Source organism: Pterocles gutturalis, unplaced genomic scaffold, assembly GCF_000699245.1.
Source record: "Pterocles gutturalis isolate BGI_N339 unplaced genomic scaffold, ASM69924v1 scaffold10112, whole genome shotgun sequence".
NCBI classification, from domain to species: Eukaryota; Metazoa; Chordata; class Aves; order Pterocliformes; family Pteroclidae; genus Pterocles; species Pterocles gutturalis.
In genome coordinates this window covers 13,111-38,510 of record NW_010110329.1, presented here as the reverse complement: position 1 = coordinate 38,510, position 25,400 = coordinate 13,111, and the positions used below count along the sequence as shown (strand labels likewise).

General features: G+C 42.1%; 1 protein-coding gene across 1 annotated transcript; it reads right to left on the bottom strand.

The window, feature by feature from the left end:
- Nucleotides 1-2,030: 2,030 nt before the first annotated feature.
- On the bottom strand, nucleotides 2,031-9,330 carry LOC104461663 (neuropeptide-like protein C4orf48 homolog). The gene is made up of 3 exons (XM_010073322.1): nucleotides 9,207-9,330; nucleotides 6,763-6,851; nucleotides 2,031-2,102 (listed from the first exon to the last, which is right to left on the bottom strand). The coding sequence occupies exons 1-3, from the start codon at nucleotides 9,328-9,330 to the stop codon at nucleotides 2,031-2,033; spliced, it is 285 nt and encodes a 94-aa protein (XP_010071624.1).
- Between the last annotated feature and the right edge of the window lie 16,070 nt (nucleotides 9,331-25,400).

The window sequence follows — 25,400 nt, the reverse complement described above, 5'->3', positions numbered from 1 at the left end:
GGGAAAAGTAAAAAACCAGTTCAACTACAGTGTTTTCCTACAGCACTGTTAACTTGCAACAACTTGTGGTTCAGGGACCTTGGTGTTTTTATAGTTAACAGTTTGCAATAGGATTTTCAGGCATGAGTCTGAACAACTGCTTTTTAATCCCATGTAAATTTTTAGCATCAGCAACATCCTGCAATGAGGATTTCCACAACTGACACACGCGGTAGGTCAAGAGCATCATCCTCCTGTTTGCTCTGACCCTGCCTCCAGCCGGTTTCCTTCAGTGCACTCCACTTCTTATTTGGGAAGGGACAGCAAACAGTCATTCTCTGGTGAATCAGGGTTTTATAAACTTCTATCACCTCCTTCTTCAGTCACCTCTTGTCTAGACTGAAGACTCCTAGTCTGTACATTACATCATATTATGCTAGCTGCTTTTATCAGCAGTTTATCTGGTGCTACTGTGGTTTTTTTGCTCTATAAATATGGTCTTGACTCTTGTCACTGTGTCATATTAAACCTGACTTTACACATTCAAATCCTTCAAAAGTTTCTGTTCACTTGCCCAGAACAGATACTCTGGTTGCTGCATGCAACTCCCAGACCTTCCTGACAACCCTTGTTTAAAACTGGTGGCATATGAGCTGTCTTCTGCTCTCCTGCTGTTTTGGTGGTTTTATCGTATTCCCCTACAGCCCCAGTCATTTGTTACCATACCTGCAGCTGCACTGGCAGAGCAGTAGTTGTATTTCCTCTCTCATTCACTTCCAGCAAAGTCCCATCAGTTTAGTTAGAGAACTAAGGCCGCAGGCAGGCACCTTCTTCCAAATTCAGATGAAGAGATTTTGACCTTCAGATATCCACCTCCCATCCACTCCCAAAACCAGGTTAGCACCCCATAATCCCACTCCAACATTGGAGTGGTTTGAATCTCAGAGCACTTACTCAAACTGCTCAACCTAACTGAGACTTGTGAGTGGACACAGTATCTTAGGATAAAGTGATAGAGTTGAGGATAAAAATCATCCCAGCTTTCAGGTACACAAGTCTTTCTTCATGCCGGAAACCAGAAGAGCAGCTTTCAAAGGCAACTACAAGGAAAGACCAAAACATTCAGAGTTCAGCCCATCACAGAATGGATGAAATAGGCATGACCTAACCACTGTGTTTCACAAATAAGGAGCACTCTCATGAAGAAAGTTCTTGGCACTGCACAGATCCTTCCTTCAATGTGATGTTGAGCAGTTGCTGGTGGTAGCATTTGGTACAGCTGGAACTGGCAAGGCTGCCTAGTCATACTCTTATCCTCCTTTTTCTACTCTATCCATTTGACCTGCTAAGATAAAGCTATTTAGAGATACAGTGGGTTAAGAACAGTGTGTCTGGGGAAGGAGGGGAAGAAACTAAAGATTTTAATTAAAGATGACAATAATCTTCCACAGGATACCAGAAAACTGAGCACTAAGATATAAACTGTTTTGGTGCAATTACAGCACACATATAACTCCTCATGACACATACCTCATTACAGCTGACAGACTACAACATGCCTGAATGTGGTCACAGTGCGGACAACAGACAGAAAGGACTTCCATCATCTTTAATAAACAGGCAAACCCTACAGAGAACACAATTCCCTGTCTCAATATAACTGGGTAAGTTGCCACAGAGATATGTTCATACTAGAGACAAAAAACAGCTGCAAGTGTCTCTAGAGGACTGCTGGCCATATTTATCTTGTGAGTTACACTTGGCCAACTCTGAGTTAAAAATCAAAGCAGGTAAATTTTTCCCCCGCTCTAATACCAAGTAACAGATTTACTGAATTGAGCCCTTACTGGCAAGCCAGTAGATGTGAAAAGAGGGTTCTCTTTAAAACAAACAAACAAACAAACCAACCAAAACAGAACAGACAAATACATACGACACAGCCCCCCAATTTCGTCAGTACATTGGGGCATACATGCTCGCAACATGAACTTCATAAAGCTGTATTTTAAAAACCACTGAACAGGTGATACTCCTTAGCTGGCCTCCAGGATTCAGTTCAGCAGATTTGCAGTTACACAGTCGCACAGATTTCTCTTTTCCACCTGAAGAAGCAGAGTTTGTGTCTATAAGAGGGGGGAACAAAAGCAACATCAAAAAACAAGTGTCAGCACTGTAAAACTAATTAGCTCCCAAAGAAAAGTACATTTTATTTTTGTTCTAAGATTTGGAATTGGTTGTATGAGATGAGGCTTGAGGCAAAAATCAGAGTTATTGCTTACTGCTCTGCAAGATAATTTTGTTTTTGTGGGATTAATTGGCACACCAACATGGCAACACTTCCTGTGACATGGAGAAATTCAGTCTGGTTCTGAAAATTCATGTTTTACGCATTAGTACTTCCAGTATGTGCCTGGGTGCTGTTATTTTTAAGTTATTTGTCTTTCTTATAATCTTGCTTCAACTGCACAAACTGGAGGATAAGCTCTCAAGTTCATGAGAGGCTTTAAAAAAAACCCAAAAACCTGTCAGAAATTTTCTTTTTACTTAAAAACAGACTCAAAAAATTAAATTTAGCCTGGACTCACTGTTGAAAGTTATGAAGAGAAAGTAAAGCATAATTTAATCATAGAATATCTTAAATTGGAAGGGACCCATAAGGTTCATCAAGTCCAACTACCTACTCCTTGCAGGACTACCTAAAACTAAACCATATGACTAAAAACATTGTCCAGAATCTCCTTGAGCTCTGACAGGTTTAGTTCCATGACCACTTCCCTGGGAAGCCTATTCCAGTGACCGACCACCCTCTCAGAGATGAAATTTACTTCTGCTTTAACTTCTCCTCCATTGTTACAGTTAACATGCTGTTAGAGCCTAAAATAGACCATAGGCGCTGAGCATACAGCCATCACAGTTCAAACGTGATGAGATTGCAGGCTTCTTTAAGGAAAGGGGTCCCAAACAGAAGTCCCCCAGTTGAACTAGGGTTCATCAATATCAGGAGATCATTGCTGCCCACAGGGGTTTTCTGGAGCAATGAGGGCGGATTGAGAACTTTTCAGAGCTGGAGCTGGATAGGTTCAGAAAGGCCTGAATTCTCTCAGCCTACCTGTGCATGAAGGAGCTGAGGACAGGGAAGGAAGGGACAGCAGGGCTGCATAAGGGAAATCTGGGAATCCTTCCTCTCTAGAACACACACTCACTTTGGTTTTCCTGGCTGTTTGGAGCACTTGTGGCTTCAGAAGATGCATGGTGGAGCACAGAGCTGTTTGCCATCGACATCATATCTTCATCTCAGTTTGTCTATCATGAGCTGAAGCTGTATCTGAGAATCTGCCTGATCCACAAGAGGACTTCCTCTTTATTGTCATGGGACACATTAGCTATGGGAAGTCCATACATCAAATTAATCTCCACTGGTGTAACCATCTACACAAAAAAGGGCATTTATGAAGACTACCAGCTCTACATGCCAGTGAAATCCATCCTTAATCCGCTTGTGATTTTCATATGAGATGGAATTGCTGTGTGATTAAAGGCTGTGTTTTAAAAGATGTGTTATCCACTGACCCACATCAGCCAAAGGCACTTAGACCAGAGCTGGGCTGAAGCATTCTGCTTGCCACCTGCCTTCTTAGTACAAGAAAAGCTGTCAACTGGTCAGTGTTTTTTTTTTCCCAGATGATAAATTACTAGAGAGAGGCCTGTGGTTCTATATTAAATCAGGTATCACTTTTGATTGTTTCAGCTGCCCTGCAAAACTGGAAAGATATGGTCAGACATTGCTAATCACCTAAAAGACATTCAGTCACTACCTTCTAACCATCTCCTTGGCATCATTTGCAATGGTTTGAATAAGGGAGGTCGACAGCATGCCAACAGCTTTGCAGCTAAGCCCCAAGGCTGCTTACCATCTTACATATCTTTAATAACACTTTTGAGCCTGTGGTTTTGCTTTCATGTGCATATCTAACTTAATGTGCTTTGAACACTCCAAATAACCATTGACAGTTTAGAAAGGAATAAAGAACAAAATGAATGGCACTAAATACAGCTTTGCTGACTGTTTTGTGAACATGATCACAAAACCATTTGCAGAGAGATTTGTTATTATCTTCTGGTGGGTTAAAGCATGTTTAAAAAAAAACAAAAAAAAAAAAACCCAAAAAACCCAAAAAAACCTCCAAAAACCAAACAGGGCAGGGTCCAGATTCTACACCTGCAAAAAAGCTGATAAGTTCCAGACAAAAATGCAGTTCCTTTAAACTCTTTAAACTTGTAATGCAAGTGCCACTGGTTAACTCTGAAAAAATGTGTCGGAATTTTGAAAATAAGTGTCTATAGTGCAGACTCACAGTGAACTGTGTAGCCCACGGACTGGATTTGGTTTATGTCCTGCTCCCTGCTGGTCTCTGTCTTGAGCAGCTTTTAGATGCATCTGGCTGTGACCTGGCTGAACCATTTTCACAGTAGCACCTCCCTCCCAGCAGTACAAGAACCCCCTCCCTAGCTCATGATCAGAGCTGCACCTGCCAGATACTGCACTTTGGCTCATTCGTGACTCACAGCTATCCCCAGAAAAGATTGCCCAGAGTCGGTTACTGCTGTTAAAACAGCTAATCCAGCCTGCTCCAAGGGACAAGCAGCAACAAAAGGGTGGAAAACAGTACACAGGAGGACAAACAGACCTTTTATGAGCATGGGTAGCAGCCAGCCTCTCAGAGGTGGTCTATGACCCTTCTCTTACCACGAGGAAAATGCAGCTAGCCTGTCAATCAGTAAGTGATCGCCACAACAGTGTGGGTTACAAGCATGCCTAGTCTTGTAAAAGGAGGGAGGTATAGCCTATGGCCCCCATAAAAGGTTATATGACTTGTGCTAGAGTCAGTTTGCTTTGTGAAACACCACGCAGATCAACACAGGGCTGAATTAAGTGTGAAAAAAGTCTTGAGCTGTGCAATAAAATGATATGGTTTCCCCTGTACAGAACTGCAGGGTGAGATTTGCAGGAGGAATTAAATGGGAATTTCCTCTCTAAGCTTTTGGGAATCTCTCCACCTCCAACACAGTTAGGAGCTGCTTAGTCATCATCTAAAAATCTTGCCTGCAAACAAAAGAGAGTTTTACAAGGAAATTAGTGTCTCCAGTGGGAATATTAACAAAGGGAATTGTATTTTCGGGAACAGAAACATTTGCCCCACTAAGTAGCAAAACAGACTAAAATAGTCAAATGTTAAATATATATGTGTGTCTTAAAACTCCCAGTTTACATCAAATTGGGCTACAGCTGAATAATAAAACTAAGAATTGAAGCACTGTAGAAGGCACTTCCAAGAAGGCCTCAACTATTAAATATTTCCATGTCTTTTGAGGATGTAGGCAGAATGCCTAGCTTCATGACTGGAATAGGCCTGTCCTAGTCCAGAGGCACTGAAGGACATCAGTATGAATCTTAGACTCATAGACTCATAGACTCATAGAATCATAGAATCATGGTTTGAGTTGGAAGGGATCTTCAAGATCATCGAGTTCCAACCCCTCTGCCATGGGCAGGGACACCTTACACTAGACCAGGTTGCTCAAAGCCTCATCCATATTTTTGAATCAAGATTTAGAAATACTGGCGAAAAGTTCAATGGTTTGCAAAAGAAGGAAAAGGTGTGCTAGAAATACTTTTACAGCAAAATCTGAACATCTTGTTTGGGCTACATACAGTGCTCACCAGATGTATTCACTAATGAGATTTCTTCATAGAAAAGCCCAAAATACATCTGACCTGTAATTATTGAACAGATTTTGTTTAACTGTAAACGCGCTACATACCAATCTGGTTCTGTTGGTACGCTTGTCTGTTTTTTGTAGTATGTCACAATTCAAGGCATCTTCATTCCTGCACCTGTATTTTCACCTAAACATCATGGCCCTGCTTGGAGTTACCTCAAACCTCATTCTTCAAAGATGCCAGTTTGCAGGCTTTGAACTGTGAACAACCTTGACCATAAATCCAAAAAGCAAAAAAGTTTGAGTGCCTTCTGTTGACAAACCTGTGCAAGAGTGTAGATACAGCACTTTAGCTAAAGGGTGGGGAAAAAGCTACCCTCCTGAGACACCGCTATCTGACAGCAGCTGGGATACAGCTAGTCACAGACTGCACATTGAAGTAGCAAGAGACAGATTCAACTTGTCTCACAGAAGGAAGATAACAACCTAGGCAAATTCTCCACACTGACTGCAAGCCAAACAGGTTTCGTTCCCTATGCTGTCCTACTTTGTGACATTTTTCATCATTATGGAAACAGAGCAATGTAAAAAGTATCTACAAGATGATGTTTCCTCGCTTGGCCTCTCCCTAGGGGTGAAAGCACGTGGAGGGGAGTATTTCATTTTACTAGGCTTTTTGTTTCATCTGTCTCTCTCCTTTTGGGTAATAAATAGAAATTATGCTCTCACCTTACTCCAAGCATAAAAACAACGGTGTGCACTCAGCATTTGGAATGAGAATAGCAGTGCTAATGGCTGTAACTCGACATGAGAAGGATAGAGGGCTGAGGACCGTCGGTTCACTCTTCCCTAAATTTCCTAGTGTCCCTGATAACCCAAGACAGAAGAATTCCACAGATTATTGCATGGGGAAGTGAAATGTAATTACCCACCCTCACCTTAGAAAATAGGACAGTACAGTTGACTGTCTTGTGCAAAATCCATCCACCTTATCTACTTTTAGCCACAGTATTTTCTTCCATATTAAAAAAAAAAAAAAAGAGAAATTGAATGTTTCCTTACCCGAGTGTCTAGATTATACGCTGTCTTCTTTAAATCCTGCAGAGCCCTCTGCATGAACTCAAATGCATGGCAATCAACACAGGGACGACCTAGGAGAGCATTTAGTAAAGCATTTAGTAGATAATCATGACTATATGACATGAAGTATTAAGTACAAGGAATAAACAGTGATTTTGAGTATGAGGAAGAGCTACAGAAAAGAGTCCACAGAGTTAGTATTGATGGATGTACTCTTGAACAATCCAGGTTATTCTAAATGGTCCATCATGATGGTCTACCCAGTCTCTCAATCACAGAAGAATTACTCCAACAAATTTGCATTAAAAATTTTCTCCCTCCTTTATTGCTGTTCCCCTCATCCTTCTCTTGTCACAGTTCACAGTGTGGAAACACTAAACCCATAACTTGAGTCCTTCATTTTGCTTCATCAACCCTGAGCACATTTTCAACCTCATCTTCAGATTTTTCAGATTTTTTTGATTTTTCAGAAATTACCTCTGAAACCGTGAATCTGTTCCCTGGAAAATCTTGTCTCCTAATCTCTCAATTTTGAGCTCTAAATAGAAAGCTAACAGAATAAAACTGACCACATTATCCCAAAGATAGATCACTTAGCCTCTGACTTTGAATATGATACAGCTTCATCCAAAGCTATTGAAACAAGCAGCAGATAAACACAATGCCTTGTCATTAGTGGACACTGCTGATAAGCAAACTCCTGCATTCTGGACTAATTGGAGTGTTTAAGATAGTATTTCCATATCTAGATATCCAGACTGAAGGCCACAAGGGCTGGTCTGCCTTGATCATCATATAACACAAAGCTGTGCCCTAACAGACAGCAGTACTGAGAACAAATATAGACATGATTAAATGTTTTCAAATCATCAGGCTCTACATGGGGCTTATTTGCTTCTCAGTGCCTGTGCCTCTCTGACAACTTCATAGGAAATACTGCACAAGTGAGAAATTCTGACTGCAGGTTTAGTCTGCTCTTTGAGGTCTCATAAGGAAGAAAGGATGAACCTAGAGCAATGTTGGAAAATCCTGTAGTGTCTGTCAGCCTATTTTGCAAATATTTTATGTTTGACTGATTAGTACGTGCTTCTGATAAGCTGCAGTATGAGCTTCCAGCTGATGATCTGTGTGCTAACCAGCTGACAGGAATCCTGCCTGCTGGAGAAAAGGAGTCTGACAAATTCTTTAACTGGCTGAGAAAAAAAAAAGTGCTATTATATTTGCACCAGACAAAAGGAGAGGACAGCATTTTCCACATCAATAACTTGATGCAAAGACCTGTTATTATGTTTACAGTGTAAAATAAACTCAACACATATCAGCAGAGGAGAAGTAGGTGGTTGAAAGCTGCAAGACTATGTAGTGACAAAGTGTGCTTTCTTGGCATCTTCGTTGTGAATTTTTAAAATAAAAACTACTGACTTTAATACAGTAGACATTACCAAGAATGAAAGATGTAATGAACAATTAATGTCAGTTGAAAAAGTAAGTCTCTATAATGTCTCTGAAAAGCAAACAGGTGATTCCTGGTATAGAAAGGGCTAACACAATGAAAGGGCTTGTGCTGGTTTTAGCTGGGACAGAGTTAATTTTCTTCATAGTAGCCCGTATGGGACCATATTTTGGATTTGTTCTAGAAAAAGTGTTGATAACACAGGGATGTTTTGGTTATCGCTGAGCAGTGCTCACACAGAGTCAAGGCCTTTTCTGCTTCTCAAACCAACCCACCACTGAGTGGGCTGGGGGAGCACAAGAAGTTGGGAGGGGACACAGCTGGGACAGCTGACCCCAACTGACCAAAGGGATATTCCATACCATATGACATCAGGCTCAGCATATAAAGCTGGAGAAAGAAGCAGGAAGGGAGGATGTTTGGAGCAACAGCATTTGCCTTCCCAAATAACTGTTACACATGATGGAGCCATGCTTTCCTGGAGATGGCTGAAGACCACCTGCCTGCCAATGGGATGTAGTGAGTGAATTCCTTGTTCTGCTTTGCTTGTGTGCACAGATTTTGCTTTACTTACTAAACTGTCTTTATCTCAACCCACGAGTTTTCTCACTTTTACTTTTCTGATTCTCTCCCCCATCCCTCTGGGAGGGAGTGAGTGAGCAGCTGTGTGGTGTTTAGCTGCCTGCTGGGTTAAACCACAACAGGTCTGTACAAAAGAAAAGGTGCAGAACAGTGTCAGATTTCAGGTACAAGCAAGACAGCTACAGGCAGAAGACAAGGACAACAGAGTGGAGAGCCTTGGATGCAGGAGAAAAACAGCACTGGTATGCTGTCAAGTTGTAGTTTTAAATAACATAAGCAAGACATGTTCAAAATAGTCTGAATTTATTTGAACAAGCTTCAGTGATGTGAAGTCCTGCAACATTAAAACTACAGTACAAGCTGTATGAGAGGACTGTAGGGCAGTACGTACTTTCAGCTGGTATGGCTGTTCCTGCTTCTTGATCAGATGTAACAGGCTCTGCGAGAAGCAGCGTAACCACAAAAACTAAAGGAACTGTAAAGACCACTCTTCTCAGAAGGCAGGGTGCCAACATCTTGGGAAGACGTGCTTCTCTGTTTATCAAGAGATATAAACAAGTTAGAGAGAAACATTACAGGTACAAGAGTTTTGTTAGAAAGAATCTAATGTTCCTGATGGCTAAAGCATTGACAGCCTTCCTTTGAAAAAAACAAAACAAAACAAAACAAAAAAAAAAAAAAACAGAAGATCTAGAGCATGGACAAAAGTTCTCTGTACTTTTCCAACAGTGCACATAAAACCCAACTGTGACAGAATGTCCCTAGATATGAAGGAGAAAATGAGAAGTCCATAGACAGTTTTTGGTTTCATTTGCAAGACAGGATGCCAGCAACTTTGCCTGCTCTGTGACTCCAATCTTTTTTCTAACTACACAGTCGCAGACTAGCACATGAATCTGGACAGCTGGTTCACTGTTAGACTTTAAGATAAAAACTGTGGGGATTATAGAGCTGGCTGAAACAGACCTGAACCTGGAAATGAGGTTTTTACCCTCTGGCTTGCTTCACTGATGCACCATCTTTTCACAAGTGTAGTAACTAAAGGTAACCATTATCATTAACTACACTCCACACGGATCATACTTTATGAAAGTAGCTGAAATAAAAGACTTTTGTTAAACCTCCACAAATTCATAGGTGGAACTTCTCATAAAAACTCTTTAACCTTCTGTTTCCCCTCTTAATCTGGGCTTCAGACCTTTATTTGCAGCCATCCACTTGTTCCTGAACATCGCAGCCAGGTTGCACCATGCCCTGAAGATAAATACGTACAGCCTGGTCCAGCAACAACTCCCCTTCACACACAGGTAAACTTTTTTATAAGTACACAGGTTTCAAATTAAGTATTTTCTTGATCAAACAGGTAAACTGTTCAGACCAAGAGGAAACATAGGAAACTTGGACTGGCTGAAGCTGCAACTGTCTATGACAGATTTCAGTCCAAGCCTCAAGGATCCTGGCAAACTACTAGGGTGGTCCTTAGTTCAGCCAAGTTTTCCTTCCATTCCTGTACGTTCAAATGGAAGAAAGGAAGAATCAAATAAGGTTAAGTTGTAGCAACACAATAAAATCCACATGAAAAATCTCTTTAGCTAAATCCAGGAAAGTAGGACGATGTTGTGTCTTTTCCTGATTTTTAAGTTGGTGCATACTAGCAAAAGATGTTGCATAAGAACACAAAATCTGCATGTACTGAATGCAAGAGTACAGCACTCCCCCAAAACTGCTTGTATTTCACGTTTGGAAGGGCAGTAGAGGGAGGCAGGAAAGGAAAGGATTTTCCCCATCGTGCCACAGAGAGCAGAACAAGCTTGCTCTTTGATATACACATTCCACTGTTTCAGACACCACTAATCTGGAGCTGCAAATTCTGCACGAACATATGCAGCATGTGCAAACCAGCAATTCATCCAGGAAAGGAACAGCATTACACACATCCCTTTGTTGTGCACCTCAACCTAAACATAAGAGTAGGGTATGGTTCAGAAGCAAGACACACACATGTACATGTAGAGTCACAGATACATTCGGGCCCACACCAATAAAAGATCCAGATTCAGAAGTTACCTGATGTTATCTTTTTTCTTATTTCTACAATCCTTAAAACAAAGGGATTAAAACCATAACAAGCAGCTTGCATTTTCTGTTTTAACTAATGGTGATCTGTAATCAAAACAAGTACAATCAAAGACACCAGGCTTTGCAACAGGATGCAGTACAGTGTCTCCAGGTAACAGTAAATTAGGATAATGCCAGCCTCCTTCAAAAGTACGTAATGCAGAAGCCTCCTGGTCAGTAGGAGCAGAGGCTATTCTCATAGCTGATGATGAGCGCTACAAAGGTTCAACAAAACAAAGCAGATATGCTGTTAAACTTTCTCAGGGCACCTTACACATCACCCACTCCAGTGTCAGCTCAGCCTCATATGTAAGCCCCACTGCAAAACAATTGCTCCCCAAGTGCAGCAATCACCTTAGCTCACATCTTAGTTATTCCATGGCAATTTGCTGTCTGTGAGGAATAATCATGACAGGCTTCAAGGGTGGTCTCTCTTTGCAGTGCAACTGGGAACGGAGATATATCTGTACACGGACTTCTGCGAAAGAGAAAAGTCACCCCCTCTAACAAAGGAAAAAAAATATCAGTACCTGCTCTCTCTCTCGTCTTTGTGATGGTCTCTTTGAAATGGCCGCTGCCAACTGCTAACAGAACAAGTGCAGCATTTCTGAGCATGTGCACTGTCTCTTTTTAACCTTCTCTGAAAGAGGTTATTACTATGGGGAGATTTCTGCCATGGCAACAATGCAGAGCACTGCAGCACACAGCACAGATTTAAAGCGGAACAGGCTGTGTCTCCCCAGTCTGGGGAAGGATGTTTCTGCTTCAACATGCGAGTTCCAGCAGTGACTTACCTGCTCCAGGTAAGGTTTTTAAAGCCAGACCATTTGAATCATCTCTCTTGAAGTCTTCTGAATGGTTTTGCCGAAGTCTGCTGAGCTGGATGGGATGTGGTGCCTGATTCAAGCAATTTGCTTCCCTAGTGCCTGAAAATAACCATGACAAATTATACGTGCTTATGGGAAACCAGGAAAAAAACATGGGATTGCACTCAGGAACCACAGGACATGTCACAGGTGAGACTTTGGTGAAGGCCAGGAATTGTTCAGTGCACAGTTTCTCATTTGAATGGCTCTGAGTTACAGGGGTCAAAACCACTCATGCCTGCATTCCTGAGCATTCCTGTGACCCCACTCTCAGGGCTGCCAGGAACAGCTGCAAGAGTGCAGGCACTTAAACTCCGAGTGCGAACTTGAGTCTGAACTCAGAGTAGACGTCATCCCCTTTTTCCAGCCTGCACCTCTGTTCCCCTTTCAATGCCTCACAAGCTACACTCCGGAACAATACTGACAGCGCTTGTGCTGCATGCTAGACAATAACGGAGCACAGGTGATAAAAGTGCTCTTCTCAAAGCAAAGATAAATTCAGGGGTCGTATCTCCCCCCCCCCCAAACACATTTCCCATCGCAAATTAGACACTAGCAGTTCTTGTTCCAGAGAGAATGAGCACAGCTGAGGGCAGGCACAGCACTGAGAAGCATGCACAGAACCTCAAAGGGACCGTGCTCTGTGCTTGCTTTGGCTGGTCAATAGGGACTCGAACTTAAATGCTTTCATGGTGAAAGTTGGGGGCACCCAGTGTCCAGGAAGGTGAGGCACACAATTTTTTAACTAAATTGCTAGCTAACAATTTTCTTTTCAACATGCTCTATAACCTGTCTCTCCTGTACAGCCCTGGGGGAATGGTTTGCTCCCATTAATTCAACTTTTTAAGTAAGATGGTAACATTTCAGGTTGTTCAGTGTGTAACTATGCTGCTGTTGTAACTATGAAGTTACAGCACCTACAAGCAGAGTAAAGAGAGGATTAATTATAGTACTGCCATCCTTAAACACCACAAAAACAGAAAGAAGGGGAAAATATTTTTTAGAGACTGTTCTTTTGGGCAAACAAGATTTAGCATTGTTCTTGCAGAGATAACCGTACAGGATTTAGTCTGATTAAGCATCTGCCTACACACAAATTACAAATGCAGAACTTTATTCATGATCATTCTCAGCCATCTAATCTCACACGTTGGCCTCTCTTCCTGATAAATAACATAGATATTCACATATATGTACACACATACACATATCTATATCTGTATCTATATCTATAGCTATGCCTTTTCTTAAACTATATTCTTGATCACTCCCAGTAAATCTTACCCTGTTCTCCCAAATCCTGTCCTTTCTCTACCACAACAGCAACACTAAGCAGCTGGCCCCAGTAGCCTGGGTGTTATCACTGATTCATTCTTCCAGATGCACGCATTGTGCTTCTGACTTCACTAAACACAATTTTAAAAATCTATTTCTGCCATTCTCAGCTGCCAAATTCCTTGCTCTAAGCATCTCATACCAGCCACTGTGACCTTCTTTAGCCTCATCCTAAATCTACTTGTCCTGCAAGGAACAACTTCTTATTTAGTGTTTCAACCACATTTCCTCTTATTCACTTCTCCCCACTCTGTACTGTGCTAAGCACCAGCTTTCCTCTTCACTGAAGCTAATATTTACTCAACTGGAAAATATCAGTTCACCAAGCAGGAGACTTTCTACAGAGGAGGTAGAGATCTCATTTTAGGATATTTTTATCTGAAAAATATTTTGAAAAAAATTATTTTGACAATTTTCAAAATTATAATTTCTGGCTTTTTGCTTGAAAAATATTTCTTTTTTTAAACCTAAGCTTAACAGAGTGAAAATACACTTCATGCTCAGTTCATGGAGTTGCAGATCAGGAGCAGCTCTTATCTTAAGGGTTTTGGGGTACATTCTTACAGGAACATTACAACCCCAATAAAATCCTTCCCACTCTTACTTCCCTCATGTACGAAATGTGGGTGGTACAGATGCCAGTCCTAGGGCACCCCAAAACTGGAAGTACAGACCAGAACTGGGACTACACAGCACCTGCACAACAGCCCTCAGTGGTGATTTCACTGGTGTGCCTAAAGTTGCAGTGGGGTCATGTGGCACCTCGCGCTGACTGTGAAATGTGACATTTAAGTGAAAGCTGGAAAGTCCTGACTCCCTAGCTGCCCCGTGGGAGCATTCATGAGGTAAGCAGAAAGAATTAATAGTTTCTTTTTATAATGAGATTGAACACAATGAATTTTTTTTCAGGATCCCCACCAGCTAAAAAGCATCAAAGCACTGTTTCTGATATTTCATTTTTTCATCTTGATAGCGCATGTTTGACACTACAAATATTTCTGTGGGACCAGGAGAAAAGCTCAAGCCTTTACCTATAACCCTCTTCACTGCTTGGTCTCTCCTTGGCTCTTAAATATAATACCCTGTCACAGCAGAAAACTTTCTTCTCTCACTAAAGATAACAGATCCTGTCACTTCTCCTGCAGACACTTTTATCTGTTCTCACAGCCTGCCCTCTAAATGACGGTAAAAATCTCCCCACAAGGTACCATCTTGTCTTCCATCAAATCCTCTTTTAAGCTTTACCTCTGCCACGAATCCTATAAAGCCCTGCTGCCTGGCAGAGCCTGGGGAGGAAGCTGCCTGTGACTGCTGATGGTATGCAAATGTGCTCGTTATACCAATATCTCACTGCCTCATAGCTCTTGCTGAGCCCTCCTCCTTGTCAGCCCGTGGTAATCCCAGGCTGCAAACGCTCGAGGACAGGGTCTGTGTTAGCACTTGTTGGCGCAGCACCACCAGGCTGGAGTGTTGATTGAGGCCTTCAGGCAGATGTGATGAATAATAATGTCAAACTATCTAGAGCTGATCGCATTGTCCCACACTCTGATACATAAGCTATTCATAGAGCAAGCCTCTTACTCTTATCCTTCCAATTTAAAGCTCTTGGGAAGTGTCAGATTGACCAGATTAAGAAATGAAACTTTCCTTTGTTCCCTGAACAGGTCTCACATATCTTGGCAGCAGCAAATAACTGAAATTATTCCTCCTGTCATTTTCCTCACTAGTAATTTTAGGAATAATTTCCTTGTCAGTAACTCTGATTCCTGCATCTGACAGAGTATGGCCCATCCAAAATCATTCTAGGCCTCAAAAGTCGTGAGCTTCAGTGCAACACTAAGGCTGGGCTCATGTCCAAGTCTGAATTTTCCACACAGCACTCAGGGAGACCGGCACTGTCAGAATTACTTACTACTTTTTGGATAAGACGCTAAATTGAGGTCAAATTTTTCAGCATCTCTCTGGGAGCTGAGAAGCATTTAAAAATCCCATGACAATATTCAGGAAGGGTTAACGTTAGCTGAGCTATCATTGGTTTGCACTGTCCCTACCCACCCTCCTGCACACACACCCTTGGGGAAATAAGTTGTGTTCCAAGCTGTGCTTGAACTATTTCTAGATACATCATAGTTGCAACTTTATCTAGTTTGCTAAGTCCACATGGATGTCTAGAGTACTCTGCAGCAACTATACAAATCTGCCTGCATATGAATGTGCTTTGAAGCAGAAGGGAACAAAAGGCTATTTTTACAAGCTTCCCATTCTAGAACCAGCCTTCAGAGTTCAGGGCCCTCTTCTAACACGAGTGGCCTAGAAAAGAGATCTCTCAGCTGAGAAGCAGTGCACCATTAGCCATCTTCCTTGCAAAGGCTGCCTTGAAAAACAGCAACTAAGGAAACTAAAGGACATAAGATTGATAAAATTGGAAGCTTATCAATGACCCTTTTTTCCTCAAAAGATGTTCATTATCCAAAGTCTGCATAAGGACTCTCAATCTTGAGAATCCAGAAGACCCTTAGTCGGGGGCTCCAGATCCATTCCCTACTCTAGGAATCAACTGCTTTACAGTTAGTTACCTGAAATTGATCGAGGGTAGCTTTTATGACAGTAATACCTGGACCCCATTGATAATCAATAATTCTAACATTAATATCTCTATGATTTAATGACTTAAAGATGGATGTACCTTCATACATCAGTGCTTGAAAACAACTTACTTCACTTGAGTTCATGTTTACAAGATATTTGCAAGCTGACAGATGTGGGTTCTTCTTTTTACAATTTTTTTCACCTTTCTACAATGACAGTGCTACAAATTGCAAGCTGGTTAGTGTAGTGCTATCCTGATGTTGCACTAGCTGTGACTGAAGAGTTTCCCAATAAGAGCTTTCTCATGTCTGCCTTAAAGATGTGAATAAATTCCTCATTTGTGATCCAGGAATGTTTTTAGACACTAGCCAGTTACAAATGAGCAATTCATGTTCCATAAGTGTCATTATAGTAATCACAATCTTGGCTGAGATGCTAGAAAACAGACCAGAACCACCCCTGCTAAAAGCATGGCCAGTTACAGCATATGCAACTGAGTCAAGAATCAGTGATCAGAGCTGGGACAGACTTCCATTCTCAGTGGTCTAGAACTTGATCTAGCCAGGGATCGAGTTCTAACACACGCTCATTAACAGATGACACTCCCCAAGTCCTCAGGCTCAGCTGGTTATCATTCTAGAAGGGAAACACAGGGACCACAAGGGCAGAATGGGTTATTTGTTCCTTGGAGAATTTTTTCTAACTGTTAGCAAAAAAAAACCTGGGTCTGCAACCCTCAAAACAACGGATTTGGTTCTTCTTCTGAAAGAAAATGCATTAAGAAACCTATGTTAATCTTCTAATTTACTAACTTACAGTTAGTAGTAGCAACTACTGTCAATCTGTCTTAGCTCCCACAATGTCAAATGTGCTGTCCAAACGCACTGCAGGGCACTTCCCACACTGGAGGCGACTGCCTTCCTATGCTCTAACATCCAGTCTTGATCTCTAGGCAATGCATTATTTCATTTCTAACATCCTGGCATGTATCTTTGCTTTCTTCTGCACTTGTCGTCCTGGTTATGTTATTGGCTTTCACTGCACACTGTTGTAAATCACATGAATGTATGCAGAAAGGCAGCATCTAGGCTCCAGCTAGCACAAGATCCCCATCCAGTTTTAGGCAGACAAACGCATGGCAGCTCTGCTTTGAGACTGTTCACTCCAACACCTGTTAAAATACGCAAGGCAGTTAAGAATCTCATGCCCCAGAATCATCAAACTCATCTTATGAAACACAATGGCAGTTCTGCAGCTCTGAGACTGTGCAGAATGCACTTTAAGAGCTGAGAAGAAATCAGTCTTGTTGAGGGCATTTTTCTGCGCAAGTAGCTTCAGAAGAAATATGGTGAACCCAGAGTCTGACCAGAATTAGAAAATGCTACAAAATTTTCCTCTCACTAGAAGCCTTTCAATAACCAGCAACCTCCCAGGAGGGTGAAATGCTGAAAAGCTCCACTGAAATGCTTCTTTTTCTCCTGAACTCTTTTTAATATTCACATCTACCCACTTAAAAAGCAACAAAAATCCCTACCACGGGTAAAAAGAAGCGTATTCAAAGAGATGAGGATGTAGAAAGGAAACAAATATGCTATAATGATAACTCTAAATATGCCATGGGTTAAAAACTCTAAAACAGATGCATGTATATGATTTTAAGGTCAGGCTGGATCAGGCCTTGAGCAACCTGATCTAGGGAGAGATGTCCCTGGCAACCGGCAGGGGGACTGGACTAGATGATCTTTAAAGGTCTCTTCCAACCTACGATTCTATGCTAAATAGATGGCAGAAAATCTTAGAAAATCTTAGAAAACTGAAAAGCCAGGAAAAGAAGGTCTCTTCCAACCCAAACCATCCTATGATTCTATGCTAAATAGATGGCAGAAAATCTTAGAAAACTGAAAACCCAGGAAAATTAATATTTTCCTCTTATGGACAAAAAAATAATAAGCTGCCCACCCATACAAAGAAAAGTCTTTGTACTGCCATATCTGTGGAAGAGCAGATTCATCTAGAACTCATTTACTGATATGAGAAGGAGATAACGATAAATTTAATTTTGCCAAGTAGTCTGAAGGACATGTGGGGAGCAGCCCCACACACAGGTCAGATTGAAGGGACGTTTTCTTTTGTGGAGAAAAGAGCAAGCACAGTCATACTTGATGCAGTCAAAAGCGGGGAGCTGAAGTTAACATAGCTGCAAAGCAAAAGTGGTATGAGCTAAGAAAGTAGGTTGTGTAGGGAGAGAAAAAGAAGGGCTAATTTAGCTGGAAAAGTGGAGGAAAGATCCATTTTCCTAAACCTTTCAAGTGCTCAGACAAGACTGGTATAACTGTGCTGGACAAGAATGCTTTATATTTGGAGGTGAACAACAAATTATTTTTCTCAAGACCCTCTCAAAAATGTCAATAGCGATACACAGAACTCTGAAGAAGAAACAGATATCCTGACTTTGAGGGTCTCGAACTGATCCATGAACTATGAAGTGTTGCTCAAGGGATGTTAACATAAGGGTTACACACTTATGATGTGTTACCCTTATGATGTAACACACCATAAGGAATGGGATGCCATCATGCAAGACTGTTGAATGGGGTACTCCCTAGACATGCTCCATATAGCATTGCTTCTGTGGATTACTGTTTTTAGAAACTTAAACCTTAGCAAATCAAGAAAACCAGGGTTTTCACTGTTACGCTGGAACCCCAAACTGTCAGAAAGCCATAAGTATGTCTGTCTGATAGGTGACTCTATCTGCCAAAACAGCTGAACACTTCCCCACTCAGCACTGCCTGAGTGGGACTTGGACAGATGCCTATGCAATTTTAATAGTTTGAAACAGTGCTTATGTTTAAAACTAGGAGCAGGTTATTTACAGTACAGCCAAATTTTCAAGGTGAGGAGGAAGAGTAAACACAGAAGATATTTTACTGGGTGCTTAGAGATGTGCACAGGACAGTATGGAAGTTGAGAGAAAAGGCAAGAGGTATTTGTCAACTAAGCTCCTCCCTTTCTTACTTTGCCTCTGCTCCTTTCATAATATTACTCTTGTCTCTTAAACAACTTCTGCTGTAATTATTAATTCTTTCTACCTCTGCCTCTTAGTTCTTTGTCCTCCATTTGACACCCTTTGCTCTCTCAGCCTCTGATATTCTCCTGCAATCCAATGCTCAGCTGCTGTGTGTGAATGCTGACCTTTGGTTCAGGCCCTCAGCTGTCCAACTGCAGTTCAGAGGCCCTCCAAAGAAACAGTTTGTGCATCTCTCCACTGCCTTATACCTCTGCCAAGTTCTTTGTCCTCCATTTGACACCCTTTGCTCTCTCAGCCTCTGATATTCTCCTGCAATCCAATGCTCAGCTGCTGTGTGTGAATGCTGACCTTTGGTTCAGGCCCTCAGCTGTCCACCTGCAGTTCAGAGGCCCTCCAAAGAAACAGTTGTTTGTGCATCTCTCCACTGCCTTATCCCTCTGCCAAAATGCTATTGTTCTCTAGAAAGGTGGCTGGAGCAAACACATTGGCTTCTCATCCCTTGTAGCTGATAGTCTGGCACACTATGCCAGAACGGATGGCGAGAGTGCTCTTTAAAGGGCAACGTGGAGTGTCACAGAACGACACGCTTGTCCCATCTGCCAGAATTAGCATCAGCTCAGATGGCTTTCTGCTCCTAACACGGGCAGCTCCAAGCAGTGCAGACTGTAAACAAAGATGTAGATGAATGTAAAACAAAGAGAGACTCCTGTTTTCAAAAGTCATGTAACCACCTTGAGAACTTCAAACATGCATGCAAATCTCTCAAAATATTGCAGAGATAGTCAGTGCCGTAAGTTCCCTGAGGTCAGTCAATAAATCAGTATGGGTACTGAGACTGTGCTGAATCAGTGTATGTCAACTATCTGGGAACAGTAAGACACAAACATACATGTTTTCAACACGGAATGTTATAGGCAGTGGAGGGCCAGGAGAAAAATCGGCCCAATCCATTTCCCCAAAAATAACAGCTGGCTCCAGGTTAAACCCTCAGCCACTAGCAGGAGGCTGTAGGAGTGCTGACAAGACCCTCCCTAGAGGTTCTCCACCTTTTCCACGCTGAGGCCCATCTTGCCTTTTCTAGGAATTTCTACTTATTTTTAGGCATATGGGAACGACAAGGCAGTAACCACCTGGTTAATCCTGTTCATTGCTTCTGGGTGAGGAGTCTGCAACAGGGAGGAACACCCTGTCCCCAGGAATGTGGGCAGCCCACAGTACCATCCTGCATTATTTTAAGCGCTATGTTTGCATCTGTGATAATGCACAAACTAGTTCTCATCTCCACATCTCAGTAAAGGAAAGTAAAGAACAAAGCAGAACTCTCAGTTGTATAAATACTTTTCTCCCCCCAAAGAATCTTCTCTGGGGAAACATCCTGCATTTTCATTCCAGAGAGCAGCATCTTCTCCTCAGAAAGCAAGCATCTTTAACTTAGTTTCCCACTACTTTCTGGACATTGCATCAGGAGGTAGAAAAAAGAGATTATGTGAGGGTTAAAAGATCCAATTTTTCAAAGCACAAATTCCTGCAATGTTTATGCTAATAGTGCATTTGTGATATGTTAATTTTGCTAACTTGAGCTGCCACCTCTCAGGAGTTACTGTCTAATCTAATCTGACCCTGAATCATTATGGGGCAATGGGTTCACATCTAGGGCATGTGGTTGTCATATGGGGAGATTTTTTAACAAGCAATTTGAAGTACATATTTTTCAAGATTTAAAAAAAAAAATACATTCTAGTGTATTTATGTCAAATTTAGAAGATGGGGTAAGAAAAGTTTTCAAGTAACATTAGATGAAGTAAGCTTTCAACAAAGAGGCATCAGGGCTCTCCACAGTGCGTTTGAAAAGTGCGCACTATACAGGGCAAACAAATGTGGCTACAGCGTACTGGGTTGTTAAAGCTGAATTATAACGTTTATTGTGATCCCCAATTAACCTCTCCAATTGCTAATTTTTTTATGCACTGTCCCAGCACAGAAGTTAATTTAGGGAAAGCACTTTAAGCAGAATTGATGCACTGGTGTGAGAAGAAAACAAGCCTACCATTCCTCTTTGGTTCCAGTGGGGTTTTCAAGCCTGAAACACTCCCAATTGGCTCAGTTACTTTTGTATTTAAGCTTCAACAGTTCTGAGTCAAAAACAAAGAACATCTGTTCAGCAATTTTAAAGCTAGAAGTATTCAACATTTTTTCTTTTATGTGCACAATTTGATTCAATGTTCTGTTGTATTTATGTTACTGGAGGGCCTTCGCGCATGATTTAGATGGCAGATCAGCAATGCAGGACACCCAAGATGACAAGCGGGCAGACAGCATGCTGTTGGGCTGGTGCAGGGCCAGGAGCCACAGCTTCTTTAGAGACACTTGTGAGAAGCAGTAGCTGCCAGCTCCTGGTTCAAATTGAGCTCTGAGCCCAGCAAGAGCTGCTGCCTTCCAGAGAGGCAAAGTACCTTCTGTTAGCCAACCAGCTGCAGGACCTTGTTTCCTTGAGAGGCAGGATCACCTGGTTCCAGACAGGTTTCTACAGGAATAGAATCACAGAACGGTTTGGGTTGGAAAGGACCTTCAAGATCATCAAGTTCCACCCCCCTGCCATGGGCAGGGACACCTCCCACTAGCCCAGGTTGCTCAAAGCCTCATCCAGCCTGGCCTTGAACACCTCCAGGGATAGGACATCCACAACTTCCCTGGGCAACCTGGGCCAGTGCCTCACCACCCTCACAGTAAAAAACTTCCCCCTAATATCCAATCTAAATCTACCCTCTTTCAGCTTAAAACTGTTACCCCTAGGACTAGAATACACACCCTCTTTTTGAGGAGAGAAGAATGAAGCACCTCCAGACCAGCAGCATAGGCCTCTTTATCCTGAACCCAGGAGTGCCTCTCCTCATTACTGTTGCTTAGACCTGCAAAGCTACTTATCTGCTCCAGGCTTGCTGAAAAAAATAAATAAAAGCATACGCATATTCTGAAATTTTAAAATTCTTAAAGAGAGGAAAATGCTGTTTTACTATCTATTATTTTATTAGTTGGACTGTTTTTACTCTAGTCAACTATTTTATTTATTGGAGAAAGTGTCAGATGTATTTTTTTATTAAAGGCTGTAATTAAGCACAGTCAGGAGTCATTAGCTTATTCAACAAGCCTGCTGCTTCCTATTAACTAATAGCAACTACCAAAACAAGGGGGATTTTTATGGACTAGACTTAGCTCTAAGTGTAAAAGTATCTTGGAGGGCAAAGGCAAACACTATACTTGGAGATCCCATCTGCATGCTATAGAATGAGCCGGCAATGTGCACTCACAACCCAGAAAGCCAACCATATCCTGAGCAGCATCAAAAGAAGTGTGACCAGCAGGCCAAGGGAGATCATTCTCCCCCTGTACTCCACTCTCACGAGACCCCACCCGGAGTACTGCATCCAGCTCTGGAGTCCTCAGCACAGGAAAGATATGGACCTGTTGGAGCGAGTCCAGAGGAGAGCCACAAAAATGATCAGAGGGCTGGAGCACCTCTCCTATGAAGAAAGGCTGAGAGAGTTGGGGTTGTTCAGCCTGGAGAAGAGAAGGCTCTGGGGAGACCTTATTGTGGCCTTTCAATACTTAAAGGGGGCTTATAAGGAAGATGGAGACAAGCTTTATGGCAGGACTCTTGTGATAGGACAAGGGGTAATGGTTTTAAACTAAAAGAGGGTGGATTTAGACTAGATATAAGGAAGACATTTTTGCAATGAGGGTGGTGAAACACTAGAACAGGTTGCCCAGAGAGGTGGTAGATGCCCCATCCCTGGAAACATTCAAGGTCAGGTTGGATGGGGCTCTGAGCAACCTGATCTAGTGGACAATGTCCCTCCTCGTGGCAGGGGGGTTGATTTAGATGACCTTTAAAGGTCCCTTCCAACCCAAACTATTCTATGATTCTATGAATGTTGTACTTGGCAATTAGTTCCTTCCAAGCTGGAGTTGAAAATTGCCTCTTTCCAAACACCAAAATTAACAGAGGATCAAACTGTCACCTTTTGCATAAAAATGGGCTTTGAAGATTGATTAAGTCAGGAGCCACCTTTTATATTGAGATCAGCCACTTAGATCTGATTCAGGTTGCACTTTTTTGCTAGCACTTTGTATCTAGGTGGAAAAGAGACTGGATGTTGTGGTGTGGGGTGTTTGTGAATCACTGAATTCTGCCTTTTGTATCTAACCAGTGTTAGATTGCAAATGTCATTGGAGAAAAAAGAGGAGGGTGGAGAAAAAAGAGCAGAAATTGTAATCCTCCAGAATAAAGCAAATATAGTCTTAAGACACCATCTTCATCTGAGATAGACAAATGCTAAAAAATACCTTTGTTGCACCAGCAAAAAAAAAGCCATAAGAAAATGTTTGGGCGCTGTTCATCTCACACCATATTATATTGGCATTTCCATTTGACATGCAAACTTGTCAGTTTTGAGCATAGCTGTGAACTACAGATGCTTTTAAAATAAGGGACAGAGGAAAATAGATTCCCATTCAAAATAGAACCTGTGCTGAATGTCTATTCCAGGTCTAAAAAGGTTTGAGATTTACTAGTCATACAGACAATTTTCCAGCTGCACTAACACTGAGGGAAGGAGAGAACATACTGAGGTGCTCTCTGTCCTTTATCTTTCAAGCTCGTTTTGAAATCTCTGAACAGAAATACTTCCTCTGTTTCTGGAGACCAGCTGTTCAACAAGAGGTGGGAAATGGAGGGAGCAACAGACAAGCAGCTTTGAAATCTGCTCATATTGGCATGGCTGAACTGTACTAACTCATCCCTTGGTCGACAGCATGTAAAATATAAGACAATTCACAGAGGATTTTCCCACCTGTACATTTGTAAGTACATAGAAGAAAATTAGTTATAGTCCCTTATTGTGTTTCTCTAATGCTAGACATCAAACGAAGCATGACTGGCGAGGGGCATCTTCCATTCTAAGTAGCAGACTTGCAGTGGCTGGGGCTCACACCATGTGTGCCACCTTCTGTGGGTTGTCATCTCCTTCTGGAGCCAATGCTGACATTGTGGAAAGGTGACTGAACTGAGGACAGATTAAACAGGAAGGCAAGTTGAAGACATAAACAGCCCAGGAGCAGCTACTCGCACAATAGCAACAGAAACACTGCACAGCAAACCACCCACCTGGTGCTGTGCTGCTGAAGAGCATCTTGATACAACCACCACATAAAATCCTCCAGCCTCCCTCAAAGGCATCTCTCCTTATGGCAGACCCAGACTGAAGCCTGTAAATCCTCCTCCATATGTGCCTTTACAGGGCCTCGTTGCTATGTATATTTTAGTACTTTGCATTCATGTGCTGGGCTAACATCACGTATAATTTTCACATAAGCATTGTTGTTCCACTTCTATGTTTATGAGGGAGAAAGTGATATTTGAGGAGTTTTTCCAGTTAAGTATATGATGCTTCTGCGTGAGAGACAGCAGGCCAAAAACTTGCTCGTCCATTTGGAGGGATGAGTAATAATTTAAGATGATCCTTAATATCTAGAAGAGTTGTGTCTTCAGTCTGTGAGCTACTCCCCAAAAAAGCACCTACACTGGCAGTTATGACTGAGATGAAGGATCACATGCTCTCTGACACCTAAACAACCTTCCCTGCATCTGCATCTTGCTTGTTAGCACTAGCTTCCACATCGTTCTCCTTAATCCTCCATCCAGCCATCTCTATAAATTGTCTTTCTCCATTAAGTCTGATCTCTCGTTATGGACAGCAAAGATGGGAGGTGTAGTGCCATGTGGGATTGCTGCTCACCACTACCCATACTTGCAAGCTGCAGCAGCCAGATGAACTGAGTATATCATATAACTTCAGAAAGGCTTCTGGACTCAGACTGGATGGCTGCTGAGGCTTGTACTTAGGGCATTTCTTCATAGGCATCTACTGAGTTGAGGCTTGAAAGTGACCCTAGAGTCTTCTGTACTTATGAGACATATCCTTTCTGTGCATTTATTCTCCAGCTGGCAAATGGGGCTACTCGAAGTTCTCAACTCTCTCAAGTTGAGAGGCTTTATTTACCCTTGTGGTGAAAAGCTCCATAGTGCCTCAGCCACACTCCAGTTAACTTCAGCCAACATCCCAGAGCAGTGTCATTTACAGTTCCGAGGCCAGGCCATGGAGCAGCTGGGAAATCATGCCCGAGACCCTGAGTTTGAGTATGGGAAGCCAGTGTGGAGAGCAGGAATCAGTTTGACATGCATGTGAGTGTTTTGAGTTGTTAAGGACACACACTGCAGTGTTCTGTAGCAGTCGTGTTTCCTGAGGACTTGTGGCATAACGCCAAGTATACAGTACCCCTGCAGATCTGAGAGCAGGTTATGTTTCAGAATGTTTTCCTCTGCCTCCAGATATCTTTACCAGCTAAAATGGCAAATGGGTGTTTCTGGGCATCTTTCCAGAAGCCTCTGAACTGATGCACTCATGTAGCAAAACTCAACTGGTACATTCATGTCCTTTTCACCTTGATATTTGCACTGCATACAGCACTTGTCCTACCTTTGCTGCTTCTCTGGATGCCCACTGGCCTTTTGTCTAGTTACCAAAGCAGGAAGTACCTAAGTAGGAAAAAAACCTGAGTTAAAGTCTAACAGATTAATAGTATTTGC